We start from the raw sequence: 18,381 nt of genomic DNA on the forward strand, positions 1-18,381 counted from the left end.
TTCATATTCAAGCAGGTAATTAAAACATCATTTTCACAGTGGCCGCTTGAAAATATTCTGTGACTAAGATCCTATGAGTTTAGAAAAACTGAAAGGTTAATAATTCAGGAGCTCTGGGATGAGTCAAGGGTTCTTTCTAGTGGGGGGTCCTGGTGCTTGTTCTGACACCCACTGTGTGGTAACAATGAGACTAACAGTGAGCGTTTGTTGCATGCCATACTTGGCCAAGGATGCTCTGACTAGGTACTCTTATGCTATCGATTTTATAGAAAAGGAAGCCAAGGCACAGAAGTGAAGTGACTTGTCCACAGTCACACAGTATTAGTGGCAGAGCCAGCATTTGAACACAGGCAGTTTGGATAGAGTCAACTCTGCATACTGCCAGCTGAACAAATCTCTTTCCCTCTTCACATGTCCCTCATCTGTGAAATGAGAGCACCGGTTAAAAAGGTCTGGAAAGTGCCTTCCAACCTTGAAATTCTCTGATTATATGCAAGACCTCTCAGCGTAACAGAGGAGGAATAACTCAAGGACTATCCCAGCAAACTGACTTTCCCAAATCCAGGCCTATATGTGGCTAACATGGTCCTCTGGGCCCCACAGGGCGAGCATACCATGGCTGTAAGGGCTCAGCTTGCCCTTGGCAGCTTGAGAGCGAACAGCTCTGGTGACTGGCTCATCCATCCCCTCCCTGGCTCTCGGGTCACTCTGCTCCTCCGCAAATGTCAGTGTCCACTGTGGTTGCTAGGCTGGCTCCCGTCCTCATTGAAATTGTGTATTTCTAATCGAGGCTCTGGAAGAAACAGGCCCCTGAGCACACCAGGCGCTCCAGGAACTGCAAGAAATTGGAGATAGAACAATTGGAGACAGAATGAGAGAGAAGTAGCTAGGCCAGTGGACTCAGCAGCAAGGAGAGAGAGAGGGTTTCACATGCTGCTGAGCTTGAAGCAAACCCTTAAATAAAACAGCTGCAGCCTTTTCAAGGAGGTCCCTGCCCAGAACCTGATGTCTTCATTCAAAACTAAAATATTTGGGAGGAAGGGGTGCCATTTAAATGCAAATGCTAATTTTTAACACCAGGCCCCTAGGAATTCTAAGCTCTACAACTTCAAAGCCTCAGGATGAGGCTGCAATTCTTGTTGCAGCTTAAGAAAGACAACTCAAAGTGCATCATTTGTGCCCCACTTGCCGCCTTTCAACACACACACACACACACACACACACACACACACACATACACATGCACAAGCGCGCATGCGCACGGTCTCCCATTAAAAGAGGATATTGGACTGATTTCTGATCTTGCAGTTTTGTCCAAAGCCGAACATGCATCATACGTTTTAAAATATAAACTTTGAGCTTACATATTATTGACCCACTGAATCCAGTATATAGGAATTATAAATCCAATTTTCCCTACCTGAAAATCATCTTTAGAGAGCTGCCTGTTTTGCACTCTGTTGCTGCCAGGAGAACACTGGAGTAAAACAGAGATAGGTCTGCTTTGTCATCATGGTATCAGGATAGTAATGATTACATCTTTTCAGTGGAGCACTTATGAGGTAGGTACCATGAAAGGATAATTTTGCTTAGTGGAACTAGAGAAAACACATTTCTTTAAGATGTCTCCTGCTTTTATCCTTACAAGCAACCCCCTTTCCTTAAGGCTACAGCCAAAGTATTCCACTAACTGAGTCTGCAGGGGCTTAGGCAGGCATGAAGGTGGCAGAGGGTGCCCCTTCTGCCCTCTTAGAAGTAGAGGGTGGCAGCCAGAGCAAAAGCAGACAGAATCTTTTGCCCTTCAGTCAACCCCATGGACAGGAATTGACATGCTGGTTTTGTGTTGGTGTTAAAGATGCACAGATAGGGAGATGAGATTTGAAGGCACAGTTGTGTTTATCTAAAAAGCTAAGCAACTCATTCTGACTTTCCTATTTGGGGCTGTAATCTTCCCAAGCATGATCTTCTCATTACAAACTCCTCTTCGATCCACTAAGACATTTCCAAGTAGAACAAGACCCAGAAACAGAGGTTCCCTTACTTTTAGAAACCTGTAGGAAATGGCATAGGGATGTTATCTTAGCACAACCATTTCTGCTTGTTTCTTAGGTTATTCTATAATTTATTATTTTTTAAACAAATCACTTCATTTGAAATTTAGATTCTGTGGAATGCATTTGTTTGTATTTCTAGTTCTGGCCCATAGTCTTTTTTTTTACATGGTGTTGCTAAGATATGTTATACATTTTTTTAAAAAGAGCAGACCTTGAAATTTAGGAAGCATTTGGCCTACATGTTGCTACAGAGCAGTGCATATTGAAATTTGTTTTCCTTTCATCTCCTTCCCAATAAAAGCAGCCGCTTGGCTTATCCCTTTAGCTTCCTCAGAACTTCCTTTCAGAATTCCCGATCTATTACGGCACATTCACATGCCAGAAACAAGATGCCTTTTCATGCTGTCAACCTTTTTCATCTGAAATGTAAATTAATTCTTGCTGGTATGCCTTGACAGAGATCAAAGTCAGGGTATTAACCTTTCTGGGCTTTCTCCTCGTAAGGACTGGGCAGCCCCTGTTAGGAGCTGGGTGTCCTTGTTATCGGGCCCTCCTCCAGGCAGCCCTCAGTTTAGGAGCCACCATTTCAAAGGCTCGCAGTCCTTTTGGAAATGTCCTCTCATCGTTACTTTAAACTGGGTGAGAAATGATCTGCCTGGTTAATTCTGGAGAGATAAGCATGCTCACTTTAATTGTGGGCACTTCACTCAGATTCTAGGAGCTGGTTTAAGTGGTTCTGACAGCAAGTGATCTTGGTGTGATGGAGGGAGAGTCAGGGTTCCAGACTGGAAACCTCTCCCCTCACGCAGTGGGTCATTTCTTGCCTGTCAGTCTTTGAGGTAGGCCACATTTGCATTTTCAAAATAAACAGATGCCTTTCAAATACATGAGCTGGTGGTCTAGAGATCTCTGTGGGCCCAAACAGTTCACCAGCCAGTGATCAAATGCTGAAAGAGAAAACAAACAGAAAAAAATACCCTAGGTACACAAGGATACATTTCCTATGTGTATAACCTTGCACAGTCAATAAAGGGCCTTTATGAAATACGGGGAGGTGAGGAGAGAAGGAGTGTAGGATCCTGAGCAAAGGGTTTTTGGGGGGGTAGGGGAAACAAGTTTGCATGTCACCTTAGTGAGAAGTGCCATGTTTTATTGTTTTTATTATTGATTGATTCTGATAATGGGTTCTTGCCATAGGAAAACACATTCCTTTAAATGCCAAAGAATTAAAAATATGTACTTTTCTTAATCAGAAAAATAAAATTGCACATATTAGTGTCCAGATAGATGGAATATTCTCAATAAAAACTAACAGTTACATTTATTCCATTACTAATCTATCATATTTAAAAATTAACTCAAGTTTCAGAAAGTAGACCGAACTAGACTTCTTCAACTACAAAATGCATATATCCCTCAGTGAATATATTATCAAAACAGACAAACTGCAGGGAATTTTTAAAAGAGCTATGATGTCTCTTTGTTAATTTTTTGAAAGCACTGGCTTTAAACTGCCCCTCTAATTCAGGATTTTTTTTTTAAAGGGAGCAAAGTTGTGGGCCTCCTTGTCTCAAAGGGGAAAAGCCCTCAGAGTAGGTGACAGCCCATAGGGGCTGGAAACAGAATTTCCGAGTGTCTCCCAAGAGGAATTAGTCTTCCAGTACCACCCCTCTATCCCGACCCCATATATACACATAGAGGAGCAGGGAGAGCCCACTGATTTACAGCACAGTTTTATCTAATTGCTTCAGTGCTATGGAAATTATTTTCCCTTTCTTTCTGTTCTCTGATCAGCTTCCTACTTATTCCCCTCCTTGGCCCTACCAACAACACAGATGTTATCAGAAGATAACAATAGCTCTAACAATGATGACCATTTCTCCTCTGATGCTCTTTGGGGAGAGTGCTTTTCAGAGTGTCAGCGGGACTCTGTCACGGCTCTGCTGGGGCGCCTTCCTTGAGCCTTCAAACAGGCGTGTTACACCGCTATGGCTGGAAACCACTGGGTGCATCATGTGACACCCACAAAGCGGAGCTGCTTTAAACGCTGCTTCCAGAAGGGAAAGTGAGCATGGCATCCAGACAGGCTTGACCCTACACTGTAACAGAACCAAGTTTTTAGTGTTTAAGACTGCCTGAACTTTTTTTTTTTTTTGATCCTGAAACTTTAGAAGGAATGCCTGAACTTTAAAACCTTTTCAGGTTAAGGCTTTCTCCTAGCCTTTTCTAACTTTAAAAGGATGTTTCCTTTAGCATTCTTGGTGGGTTGGCAGTGATTACATGGTTGCAACAATTTCCTGGAACTAAATTTCCAGAAATATCCCTGTAACTATATTTAAATTGGGGATATTTCTTTCGTTCATTCACTTAACTACTATTAGATTATTTAAAAATGAGATGTCCAAATTTGAATGAAAAGTTTAGTTTATTATATCTCAAACAAGAAGCAGTACAATTAATCGAAGTATGCACCTAAAATATCAACACAGTTTTGCCATTGTAATGGTAGCTTGCTTATGCCAGCAGCGAAGAAGCCTGGAGAAAGAATGGCAATGGAATCATGAAAGATGTTTTCCACAGCTTGTTGAGAATTGAATATTTTTCCTTGCAAGAAGTGGTCCAAAGCCTGGAAGAGGTGGTAGTCAGTTGGTGCAAGGTCTGGTGAATATGAAGGATGACAGAGAGTTTCCAAATCCAACCTCTGTAGTTTCAGCAGTGTTGTTTGTGCAACATGTGGTCGAACATTGTCTTGCTAGAGGATTGGCCTGTCTCTATTGACCAATCTTGGCTGCTTAATCGTAAGCATCCTCATCATTTCATCCAACTGTATGCAGTAGACATCTGCTGTAATGGATTGACCAGGTTTCATGAAGCTGTAGTGGATAATACCAGTGCTGGACCACCAAACAGCATTAGCTTTTTTGATGAATATTCGGTTTTGGACTATGTTTCAGCACTTCATTTTTATCCAACCATTCATTGTGCTGAATGCTTGCAATTGTCAAAATAATCCATTTTTCATCAAACGTAATAATATGATATAGAATTGTTCACCTCTATGTAGTGACAGCAAAGAAAGGCAAGCTTCGAGATAATTTCTCTTCTGATGCTCATTTAATTCATGTGGTACCCATCTATCTAGCTTCTTTATCTTGTGGATTTGTTTCAAATGGTCCAATATTGTTGGAATAGTAACATCAAACCTTGCTTCTAATTCTCACATAGGTTGAGATAGATTCACTTCCACTGCAGCTTTCAGCTCATCATTATTTACCTGGGTCTCAGGTCACCCACATGGCTCATTTTCAAGATTAAAATCATCAGAATGGAACTTCTCAAACCATCAACATACTGTGCATTCATTAGCCACATCCATCCCAAACACATCATTGATATTTTGAGCTGTCTGCACTGCATTTATTCCATGATAGAACTCATAATTCAAAAATAACTCGAATTTTTGACTTATAGTGTCACAAAAATTGCTCTAAAAATATTTTGAAAGATAATCATAAGACAAAACGTGTTCGAAAGAATGAGGATGTACATTCACAATTAAAAAAACCCCAAAACAACGAGAAGTGTCAAAGCGAAATGTCAGAGACATCAACTGTCAAAATTTAGTACTTAAGGAAATCGGACATTCCATACTCAATAACTTAATATTTGTTAAGCAACTACTTTATGCTGGGGCTACCATGGTAAACAAAGAGATTTAATTTGGAGTTTCAAATTCTCCCACTCCAATACACAGGGCTCTAAAATATGCTCTCTGGCAAGGGGATACTGTTTGTATAAACCAGGTACTCTATATTAGACCAACACTCATTGAAAAGAAGCTCTATAAAATCTAAAACAATACAAAGAATAAAAATCATTGTAAAACACAGCCAAGGGTATGCATTGAAATGACCCACGATTCTTAAAGGTAAAAATGACCACAGTAGATATTTTTCATACCAATAAAGCTATACATAAGTAGAGTGCTAATCACAAGCCACACAGGAGGAGAGTTTCAGTGATTGCACCATTGAGAGAAATGGTCCACTGTGAACAAACAGAAGGAAAACAAGCATGCCCTCTGTCACTCCTTTCTGTGTCTGTTTGTTGTTCTCCTTTGATTCCACTTTTTCTTCACTCCAGTTTTATTTCTTTGAAAGATCCCTAGTCATTTCAAATAAAAGCTTAATTCCTTAAAGTAAGTCTTTTTCAGAGGAAGCGCAGGTGTGAGACGAAGGTTCCAAACTCTTCTGGGCCCTAGGGCAGGAGCCAGCTGCCTCCCTTTTCCTGGCATTTTAGGCCATGTCCACACCATAGCAAAGAAACATCTAAGAAAAGAACTACCTGGTATGCCTGAGCTTGGGTTGAGTTGTGAACTGCAAACTAGTTCCCCTGTCTTCTAAACCTCTGTTTGATGGAAGACAGGGTATCCTTCAGACTTAGACAAGGGTTCAGTCCACTCTCATGCTATCTTGGTTTCTCTAGCTCTCTGCAAGTAAAGGGCTGGGACAGGTTTCTGACAGCTATAGGCTTAACATTTTGGAGGGGGAAATGTTTGGGCAGCAAGCATTATGATTTACCTTGTCTGTGACAGGCTTAGAGCAAGTGGTTTATAGCAGAGAGAAGACTGGCCTGTGGCTTCAAGGTTTCTGTCAAGAAATGAACTCTACCAAACCTCTCTTTGGCACAAACAATAGAATTCTTGTCTTGGCGTAGCTTGGAATGCAGAGAAATGTCCTTTGCTGTGAAATAAAATTATTGACCATGTTACGATTAAACAAGCTAAAATGCAAGTACTGTTTACCTAATGCACAGAGAGGAAGCTACAAAGTCAATGTGGGCTTGAGGTCCACTGGTGCCTGATGTCATATTGACATGGCATGGAAATATGCTTAAGACAAAACTTTGGTGCAGCAGTTGGACCCCACCCCCACCACAGGGCTCAAGATTAAAACTTCAGAGGAAACCCATGGACAGAGCCTCTTCAGTTTGGAATCATTTTTCTCCATTGTGGACCTCCTATAGAACTTTAGAATGTGGCCACAAACAGGTAGTGCCTGAAATGGTATCTTAACCACCTCAACATTGCATAGAGCAACATTATTGTGATTAATAACACACTTGAGTTGCCTTTATGTCTTTAAATTTAAAATATTTTTCATGTAGAACCGTAAAATGTTATGACATTTTGTAACTTTTATTAGTTATTTAGACAGTAACTACATAATATTATAGTAAAGAAACATAGGTTGGGCATGGTGGCTCACGCCTGTAATCCTAGCACTCTGGAAGGTTGAGGCGGGATGATCACTTGATCTCAGGAGTTCAAGACCAGTCTGAGCAAGAGCAAGACCCTGTCTCTACTAATAGTAGAAAAAAATTAGCTGGGCTTGGTGGCGCGTGCCTGTAGTCCTAGCTACTTGGGAGGCTGAGGCAGGAGGATCACCTGGGCCGTCCTAAGCATGTGAAGAATCAAAGAATTTAGAGTCAAAACAATGGACTTTAAATCCTGGCTATGCCATCATTTGCCATGTAGTTTGGGGAAAATTATTTAATTTCTGGGCCTTAATTTTCTCAGTTGTAAAATGAGACTCATTAGGCCTAATTCTCAGGACTGTTGTGAAGATGATATCAGGTAAAACATGCAAAGCATCGTGCATAGTACCTGGCACATAGTTGGTATTCAATCACTGAAACATTAGTTCCCTCTCTCTGCCCCTTTCCTAAATGTGAACTTCACTGGAACAAAAAAGTCTGTGAAATACTCCTTTATGGTGAGCATAATAATGTTGTAACTTCAAAAAGATGAAATAATTTCACTTTTAGAGAAAAATAGTACCTGTCATATCTCAAATATGGTTATAATAAAATCTTTATGAAAAAGAGAATTTTCTAAATCTTAACTTATGTCATGTTTGACAGGGAAAAATTAGAATACAACAATAACACGTGAAAGATTTCAAGTGGTTTTGGTTGTTTCCAGTTTTTCAAAGAACTGTGCTCCATCATGCTGAGAGCTTGATTCATTTGTATAGATAAATTTTTCAGGGACTTCACAATTGTTAAGATTTAGGTGATGTGCTACTGACACCATTCTCCTCCCCTCACTGATTTGAGGCCTTTTTGTAACTTATTCTGAAAGACAGCAAGTCTCCCCCTTACCTCCTTCCATGAAGCCAGAAATTCTAAAATCCAGGAGCTAAATATCACCCAGATTTGTTGCCTGCTGGTGTGGAAAGTGAGTGGCCTTTTAGATGTCTGAATAGTTGGAAGATCTTGGTGTGCCTATCATGTTTAACCCACAGTGACGGGTGATTGGCAGCATAACAGCTGAGTGACAGCCATTTGGCCAGGAGTTCAAACTCCAACACGATGAGCCATAGCAGGATCACAGTTTGATTTGCTGTGGCCATGAAGTCTGAATCACCAAATACAGAGGCAGAGGCAAGGGTGACAGCTGGTAGCCATTCTCGTCAATAAAATTGTGATGGTTGAGATGCACAAGTAACCAGAGCCTGCTAATTTCATAGACTTTGAGCCAAGTGCTTAGTGTCAAAACCAGCTATGGTCAATGATGCAAATGGTTGTGAAGGGTCCCTTGTCAACAGCAAGGCTCTCCCCCTCAGACTCTGTCCTCCTAATGGATTAGAAGCAGATTGGATCCTGCTTTCCAGGAATAGATCCAGTTTGAGGAGGAGGCCTTATTTTTTTAAATTCTAGTAACTTCTTAAAAGTCAGGTTTATGAAGGTATAATTTACATACAATAAAATTCAAACACTTTAATAAAACTGGACAAACACATACAATCAGATAACCCCCTCCACAACCAAGAAAAAGAAAATTTCCAAAAAATTCTCTTGTTCCTTTTTTGTCATACATCCCTCTTTCACCCTCAGCCCCTGGTGACCACTAATGGGGTTTCTGTCCCTATAGTTTTGCCTTTTCCAGAGCATCCTATAAATAGAGTTATATAGTATGCCGACTTTTGACTTTGGGGTTTGGCTTCTTACATTTAGCATAATGTTTTTGAGATTCATCTGCACTGTTGCATTTTATCAGTAGTTTGTTGCTTTTCCTTGCTGAGCAGAATTCCAGTGTATGGATGGCCACAATTTTATTCCTCTACCAGCCAAAGGACATTTGGGTTGTTTCCAGTTCTTGGTGATTATGAATAAAGCTGCTACAAACATACAGAGCTTTATCTTTCCAAGAAAAATTTCTAAGAAAGTAAATAACCTTGCTTCATAGGAAACCAGAACTGTGTGAGCAGGAACGATTCTAGAGGTGGAAATTGTTTCCCTTTTGATTAGAGGACGGACATCCTTATTTTCCTAACATCTTATACCTTTGCATAGCAAGTTACAGTTTATACAAAGCAGTTTCACTCACCTTACTTCCTGCAATTGTCATTCTAGTAACCCTGAGCGGTAGACTAGGAATCTTTCCTCATTTTACAGATGGAAGCTAGGAAGTCTCCTGAAATCCAAACTTCTGAATCCTGATCTGCTGTCCTCCTCCCCACCCCCTAGACATTTTCTCAACTTCCTGTCTATGCAGAACATTCTTTTTTTTTTTTTTTTTTTTTTTTGAGACAGAGTCTCACTTTGTTGCCCAGGCTAGAGTGAGTGCCCTGGCATCAGACTAACTCACAGCAACCTCAAACTCCTCGGCTCAAGCAATCCTGCTGCCTCAGCCTCCCAAGTAGCTGGGACTACAGGCATGTGCCACCATGCCCGGCTAATATTTTATATATATCTTAGTTGGCCAATTAATTTCTTTCTATTTATAGTAGAGACAGGGTCTCGCTCTTGCTCAGGCTGGTTTCGAACTCCTGACCTTGAGCTATCTGCCCGCCTAGGCCTCCCAGAGTGCTAGGATTACAGGCGTGAGCCACCACGCCCGGCCTATCCAGAGCATTCTGCTAGGTTCTTTGGAGAGGGTCACAAAAACAATATAAAAAAATGTTTTTATTCCCATCAAGAGAGGACTGTCTCATAAGAAACCAGGACTGACACCCCTGGCCCAAGCTTGAGAGAAGTACTAAACTAGGCCAATTAACACAGCCACAAGAAGCAAACAGTCTATGAAGTTACCTCCAGTTGTTTTTGGAAACAGGCGGGACATAAATTATAAGAGATAAATCCAACCTGAAGCTGAGGGGAGTCAGAGACAATAGAGTGACAGTCCCTAGGTGCTTGGAGGGAAGGAGAATTCCCCAGACAACGTTTCAGGGCGGGCAAAACACTGATTTCTAGGATCATGGAAAACCTCCCTCCGTGGCTTCCAAGTCGGGGAAAGCAGTTAACAAGCAGAACTTTCTTTGAACTCGGTCAAAGTTTAACTGGGATAATGGCTGGAATTAAGTGCTGGAGAATCAAAGTGGAAAATGTTTTCATGACCTGAAATTACTGAGCTTGTTTTGTGTAGTAGAGATGGAGGCCAGGATTTTTGATGGGGCTGTGAAACAAAAAAGTATCAATTCTTTAAGAAAAGGATTTGACTTTTTCAGTGCTGTTTTTGGTGGCATTTCCCTGTCAAACCTCCCACAAGTTGGCCTTTTTATTCTTTATATTCTGATAAGATGGCTGATGACCAGCTGTCACTCCAGCCAGAAACCACACTGGCCCCTTGTGAAGCCTGCCAGCAGCAGTTAGGAGGAAAGGCTGGGCTTTTGTGCCTCATCTATATGCGCCTTCTGTGCCAGATATAGTGGGTGCCCTTTGCCAGGCCCATTATGAGGGCAGGAAAGTTTACCCAGCCTAGATTACCAACCAGAAAATCTACCAGGACAGTGTTTCTGTCCTCTGGGTGGGTCACCAAACACCAGGCCAGGCCAGAGCCTCTTTCCACAGCAGCTGATCTGTGGGACCCTTAGAGATCCAGGCATGTGAAAGAATGTGGGAACGTCTGAATTTTTGCTTCTATTTATAAAAAGAAAAAAAAGAATAGGGATTATGATTTTTAAATGTTTAAATAAATGGGGCCACACCATGTAATATTTTGGGATTCAGGCTTTAGGACAAAACTGCTTAGGTTGGAACCCTGGCTCTTCCGCTCTCCAGCTGTGTAACTCTAGGCTAGTCATTTAACCTCCCTTTGTCTCAATTTCTTCAGCTGTAAAATAGGAATAATAATTTTCTTATAAAATAGGAATAATAATTTTCTCTACCCTTTAGGGTTACTATGAGGATTAAATGAGTTAATTTTTGTAAAGGGCTTAGAACAATGCCTAGAACATAATGACTGTGTTTGTTAAATAAAAATAATGGAGCTTTCTTTATGTCCTCTTCCTAATTTTTCTTCCTCCCCTACTCCCCAGAGCCAAATCAAGCTGAATGTACATACTTGATCTTTTTCTTATCTTTCTTCTAGTGATTTCAACCCTTAACATCTGACATGCCCCCCTACCTCCCCACCCTCAAATTAGATTTTCAGGGATGCCATAATAAATTACCACAAACTTCGCAGCTTAAAACAACAGAAATCTACTCTCCCACAGTTCTGGAGGCTAGAAGTCCAAAATCAAGATGTCAGCAATGTTGGTTTCTACTGGAGGTTCTGAAGGAAAATCTATTCCATGTCTCTCTCCTAGTTTCTGGCAATCCTTGGCATTCCTTGGCTCGTAGGCCCATCACTCCACTCTCAGTTCCCACTGTCACTTCCCACTGTCACATGCATTATCTCTGTGTCTGTGTGTGTCTTCACATGGCCTTCTTATAAGGACATCAGTCATTGGCTTTAATACCCACCTTAATCTAGTGTGACCTCATCTTTAAATAACTAATCACACCTGTAAAGACTTTATTTCCAATAAGGTCATGTTCTGAGGCTCCAGGTGGATGTGAATTTTGGGGTGACACTGGTCAACCCAGTACAACCCTTAAAAAGTTTCAGGGTGCTTTTCTATCTTTTATCTCTTTTTATTCTTACTCCCTAATTAGAATGAAAGCTTGTTGAGGGTAGGGCCTACGTCTCTTTAAGTTTAATATGAGGCAGCTGGTGTTACTTAACATGAGAATGTTTACTGGGCCACCTTAAAGGAATGGAAAGACAGGAGTGACACCAACCTGGGTGTGGGAAGGTGGTGCCTGGGATAGTGGAGGCAACCAGAAGAAGGGAGAAAGACAGGATTTTAAAAATCCCATCTGAGCAAATAAGAAAGGAGAAAGGTCAGGCATCCCAACTATTCTAATATGGTATATCTGGAAGTATGCTGGCAGAATTAGAAACATCCAGAGCCAAAAGGAAGGTGCAGGAAGAGCAAGAACAAGGTCTAGGTCACAGGCCAGGAAGGAAGGAGGTGGGGGTGGAGTTAGGGTTGACTGCCTCAGGGCAGAACCTGTAGACTACCTCTCCTGTGAGGAGGTGAGGCCCTGCTGCCAGTATGGGTTCTATCAAAAACCAAGAGATCCAATTGAAAGAACCCACCTTCTCCAGATAGCTGAGCTAGATTTTGGAACATCTTCAGCTGCTTGTGACTTTGAGGTCATGGAGAATGGAAGAAGAAATGTGACAGCTGGGAAAATCCATTTGGTATTTTTCCAATGGAGCCATTATGTTAGGGAATCCAACAGGAAGTAAGCTGACTGGACAGTGAAAAGCTGCAGTGGGATAGTCCTCAGCTGAATGTAGTGTGTAGCCTGTCTTTTCCATGACGGCACAAGAAAGGTTGGTTGTCCACCCACAATGGCCTGTGATCAGGGCTGTAAGATCAAAGGAACGGAAGGGCACTCCCAAGAGGGAGAGATGTGGAGGGGAGGAAAGAGCAGCTTCCTAGGAGAGACCTAGCTCCTCTTTTGACCTCTCTGGTAGTGGCAACTGAGGGACAGCAGGAAGGCCATCCAGTGGTCAAGCCAGCAGTCCTGGCTTTGTGCACTTACAGCTTCTGTTTGTCACTGAGTTCTCCTGTTTGGCTAATGTGATCAGCAAAATGACGGTTCCCCAAATTACCCAACGTCATGGGAATCTAGCCAGGACAATTATTAATTCTCCTATTTCCTATTATCAGGCCCTTCCTCAACCACATTGTATTAATAAGCACCAAATCCATAGATGAGATTCATCACTTTGGTGTCTCAAATCACAAAAAAAGTATGTGTTTCCCTAGCCAAGTTGTATCACCCAGTTGGTAATTCATCTAGGTGTGGGAGCATAATCTTGAAAAATTCTTCTTTTGTTTTATTCCACAGGGGGCACTTCAGACCAAAGCAGTGATCCATATCCCATTGTCACAGGGGGCACCAGGGGAAGTACCCAGGCTCAAGACTACAGAGAGCCTGGTGATCATAAAGGTGGAGTCCTAAGAGGTTTGGGATGGGTGTTCCCTATTCAAGGGCATTCTAGAGAAGTTTCCAAAGCTGGAAATGATCACCTATTATATAAGGACCTTCTGTCTGCCACTCTAACTTTTTTCCTACAATTGGCATCTGATTAAATTCAGGTGCAAGCTTGCCAGGGGCCCTGAAAGGTGATTTCACAGAAGGGGAAAGAGTAGAAGAGATTAGCTCAGCTCCTTTGCAGCTGCCCCTCTGCCTCCATGGGAGACAGGTCTAGGTGCACCTCTCCTTATGAATCGCTTTTCTTCAACCCATCCTCTTGGGGCATACTCTGACATATCTATATAGAATTTACCCTAAGATTTAGGAAAGTTTAGCTTCTTAGGAAAATGCATACACCTCAAACTCATTGAGATCATTAATGGAGGAAGGAGCCCTGTGGACAAAAAATTAAAACTTGGGTTTCTAGTCTCAGCCCTCCATTAATTGATATCCTCAAGCTTCGGTCATGGTAAAATGAAAGAATTGGATTAAATCAGTGTTAAAATCAACATTTAAAAATGTGAAATCAACATTTAAAAATGTTAAATCAATGTTAAATCAACATTTAAAAAATATTGAAGTCTCACCTTTTTGCAGTTTGAAGGTCCCTGGACCTCTGCCTGAAGAAGCAGCTATGATTATTGAAATATGGCCTTTAATGCTAACACCTGCATTTTATGAAAAGTGAAGATGAGTTGCCCCAGATTTTGCAGTGGAGTTTACAGTTCTAGTTTCTCTACTAGACCCAATGCCACAGCCTAGCGCACAGGCAGAGAGGCTCTGGGCACTTCAGAATCCTTTGCAAACTCTCACTAGACCTGTGTTTCAAGGAAATTCAGAACTGGAGCTTTACCTTAGGGCAAAGAGGTTAGGGAGTAGGAGAAAAGAGAAGCAGCAGGAAGCAAGGGAGCAGCAGTTCTTGAACTTGAGGAGCCTTGAGGGAGAAGACAGTGAGAGAATTTTCATTTTCAAAAGAAGGATGTCTAGCGGTTACTGATCTAGGGTCTAGACCACCTTTTTCCCATAAAAGTCACAAATAGGAGGTCCTCTGATGTGGGAGGTCACAAATAAGAGGTACCCCGCAGATGTTTTATGTTTAGCTGGGCACAAAAATGATTTTAAAAAAATTTCGAACCTGAATGTCTCTAAGTGGGACATGCATCTATGGTTCATCACAAACCCCACCACTCCCACCCTCTTTGCCTCATGCTTCACACATTTATGTTACCTAGGTGGCCCCAAAGGCATTTACCTTTCCAATACCTGCTAATGGTATTTTCATTTTTTCCCCCTGACATTCAAAAGCTTTTCCATCTTATTTCAAAGTGGTCTAGTAAAGACTTGGCTCAATTTCCCTGAAAAATACGAATGGCTCAATCAGGTTTTGGAAGGACTCAATCCCTCCAGAACTCCACTCCCAGTACTGCTTTCCTTCATTACGCCAGAAACTACTGGGCACCTTCCCCAAGGAAAGGTGACCCATCTCTGGAGAAATTTTTATTGGCCACACCTGCACATTCCCCAAGTTTGGCATTTTATGAACATTTCTGCTATTCAAGTTCATATTTTGTTTTTCAGCCATGTCATTGGTCTAATTTCTTTACCTCAACCTAGTGACTTAAAATGAGTCACCTTATTTCTGTCTCTCTCTCTCTCTTTTTTCCCTCTCCATCCCCATGTCTCCATTTCTTTAATCTTGCTCAGCAATTAATTTGCTAGAGAAATGCCAGGTGATTCCAACTATCACCAGGACATACTTTAAAATATTTGACAATTTTGGATCCTGCTTTGAACTCAATGGTTTGATAATCTTGACCTATTTAAGTTTGTCTTTTTAGTCTGACCCAAAGCCTTCTCCTGGCTCTTCAGGCAAAGCTGGGGGATGTGAGAGCAGACTTCATCTAAGCTTTATTAAGAATACTCTGTAAATTTCTGTTTGGTTTTTATACTTCAAATAACTCTTGAAATCAATATTTTGATGACTGAAGTGTAAATGAATAAGAAACATGGAATAAGTTTTCCCTTCAATCACATGAACAGAAATTCTATGGGTTTTTATTGAAAACCCAGGCAAAGTAACTGGGGTATTTGCTGAGCCACATTACGGATGTTATTTCCTCTCTTTCTGATCTTGGACATAGCACCTTTGAAAGGAGAGTCCCAAACCAAAAGGGATTTTATGGCTTTTTTTCTGGATTTCCTTGTGCTTTTTTCCTCTTTGGATTGTTTTTAAATTGCTCCTTTTTTTTACTAAGGATCTCAAAATAGGTGCAGACAAAAGCCTGCAATCTCAGCTTTCCACACGGGCAATACCACTGGGGCTTTGATCAGTAGTAGCTTTTGGTGCTGCTGAATTGGGCCAAAGAACAAGATTAAAAATTATTTGTGCTGATTTCCCTTCTTAATAGGGAAATAGAAAGATATTTGTGTCCCTGAAGTAGGCTCCTCTTTTTTCTTTTTATGTCAATTCTTGCTTTTATGTTGCTTATCACAGTATTACAACTGAGCCTGGACCAAACAGTGTTTTAGAATCTATCCAAGAGGGAAAAAAACCTGCCTGGTGCTCTAACTGGAGAAGTTTATCTATCAAGAAAAGGCAGGAGAGGGAGGAGAAGGGAACCAGTTAATGAAACTCTAAAAAGCTGTGAATATTTTTTTTTATTTCTGGGGTTTTTTTTTCTTCTTTCAATATTGTTTCACTGTGTGGTCAAAATTGAGGGGGGATAATAAAAATGTAATAATGTCTCATTTAAATTTTCTCTTTATCCTTTTGATGCTTAGAACAACAATAATAATAACAACAACAGATGGTTTTATCTACCACTATAGCTCAAAGAATTACATTTCCTCTACACAAGAGATATTTATGTCTAAGGAACCAAACTAATGATTTAAAATCAGAACATACTCTTTTCAGAACAGATAACACAAAAATAATTGATTTCTATATTTCTGTCTTTTTCTACACTCCACCTCTGTCATACGTTCTATCATTGTAATATCAACTATTTATATTCTATGCATCTTCCACAATATATCACAACTGCCAAGTTCATAAATTATCTTTTTTGGTTATATTTTGTTTTGGATGCTCCTAGATTATCTAAAATAAGGATGGTAAATAGGTGCAAAGTCTCTTTCTAATCCTAACTGATTGGTAGTGACTACTTGGAGCCCTGGTTCTCAGCCCTGGCCACACATTAAAATTATCTGGGGAGCTTTTAATAATTGATGCAGTTTGTACCCCAGATAACTTTCAGAATCTCTAGGGACTGGGATCAAGCATGTTTAAAATCTTCCCAGGTGTTTCTAATGTACAGCCAGTATTAAAAATCATTGATCTGGAAGCAGTGTCTCTCAAATTTCAACATAGATCACGATCACCTGCAGAGTTTGTTAAAAACACAGATTGCCAGGTCCTATCTCCAGATTTTCTGATTCACCAGGTCTGGGGTGGGACCCAAGTATTTTCATTTCTAACAAGTTTCCAGGTGGTGATGATGCTGGGGGGTGGAGTTCCAACTTTGAGGACCACTGATATGAAGTTAGTGAAGTTGAATTAAGGTTCAGTGGAAAAGAGGTCCATGATTAACAAATCAATGGCTGCCATGGGCACAGGAAGGAGGAATTGTCTTATATTTGTTGACTTTACTCATCAGTAAACTGTTCTCAATCAAAATGTAGAAATAGGTTACTTCCAGTTAATCCTACCCACATGATATTTTGTTCCCTGACCTACTATCCACTTCAGTGGATAGCCCAGCCAGGACTGGAAGCTGGTCTGCTAACTGTATCTGGCACAGTGCCATTCCAGCTATTATATGCTGCTTCTACTAGGACCTACCTGACTTGGAAGCCTTGCATCTCTGTCTACTATTTATATCTATTGACAGAAAGAGATGGCTTGTTTTCCTATCAATGAAAACTATAAAGCATGAGTTATTTTATTCAATTTGCTGGTTGGGACCTAGCACCAGGCAAGACCTGTAGTCCCAGAACAGGTCAGTTTTAATGACATCTCTTAGAAGAACACTGCAGAAAGTCAGAGAGATGCATGAGGGCAGGGAGAAAAGAGCTACAGAGAATGTAGATGGGCACCAAAACCTAGCCCTGCCTACTTCTGAGCTTATCGTTAGACCTCTAAGTACTCGTTTCTTTTTTTCTCAGTTCTGAAGGGCTCTGTATTTCATAAGAGCCATGCACAAGCAGAATCCAACAATGGCCATGCAGAGAATTCAAGCAACTCTTCTGCTGTCACTGAAAAAAATGGGTAAGTCTCATTCATAAGGGTTCCCTCAGGTGCTCTGTTTCAATGGGCAATGTTTCTACCACTTTGGAATTTTGATGAGTTGGAGAGAGTGGAACCAAAAAGTATTTTCTATCAGATTCTCCCATGTCAGAGGTCATTACCCTGTGGGCAGAAGTCTTTATTCTACAGAGTAACTGGAACACAATCCTGCTTTTTGGGTTCTCTTCTAAAACCTGTTTGTAGCCTCATTAGGTTAAAGCAGTGGTTTTCAACTGGGGGCAATTTGCTCCCCTCCAGATATTTGACAACATCTGGATACAGTTTTGGTTGTCACAACTTTGAGGGAAGGGTTGTGCTACTGGCATCTAGTGGATAGAAGCCAGTGATGCTGCTAAACATCTTAGGTTACATGGCACAGCCTCCCCACAACAAAGAATTGTCCAGCCCAAAATGTCAGTAGACCTAAAGTTGAGAACCCTACAGCCAGGCATGTTGGTGCACACTTATAGTCCTAGATACTCAGAAGGCTGAGGTGGGAGGATCCCTTGAGCCCAAGAGGGCAGGCAACATAACAAGACTCTCATCACCAAAACAAAATAATTTGAAAACCCCTAGATTTAAGCTAAATCAAAAAGGCAGTATCACTTCTTGTTAAACTATGGATTTTAGTTAAATATAATTCAAAGAGAACAGAGCAGAGCTATCCTTTCAATGAACATCTGAGCTTCTCAAGGTCTGCAATGCCTGTTACCCTGGCTA

The 18,381-nt window shown here is 41.1% G+C and overlaps 1 protein-coding gene across 1 annotated transcript in view; it reads left to right on the forward strand.

Annotated features, from left to right (window-relative positions):
• Positions 1-18,381, forward strand: part of MYO3B (myosin IIIB) — a 183,150-nt gene that overhangs the window by 95,529 nt on the left and 69,240 nt on the right. The window contains exons 25-26 of the mRNA XM_076005394.1: positions 13,245-13,361; positions 17,541-17,643. Coding sequence (XP_075861509.1) covers positions 13,245-13,361; positions 17,541-17,643 — 220 coding nt within the window. The remainder of the gene's footprint in view (positions 1-13,244; positions 13,362-17,540; positions 17,644-18,381) is intronic.

Source organism: Microcebus murinus, chromosome 8 (genome assembly GCF_040939455.1).
Source record: "Microcebus murinus isolate Inina chromosome 8, M.murinus_Inina_mat1.0, whole genome shotgun sequence".
NCBI lineage: Eukaryota > Metazoa > Chordata > Mammalia > Primates > Cheirogaleidae > Microcebus > Microcebus murinus.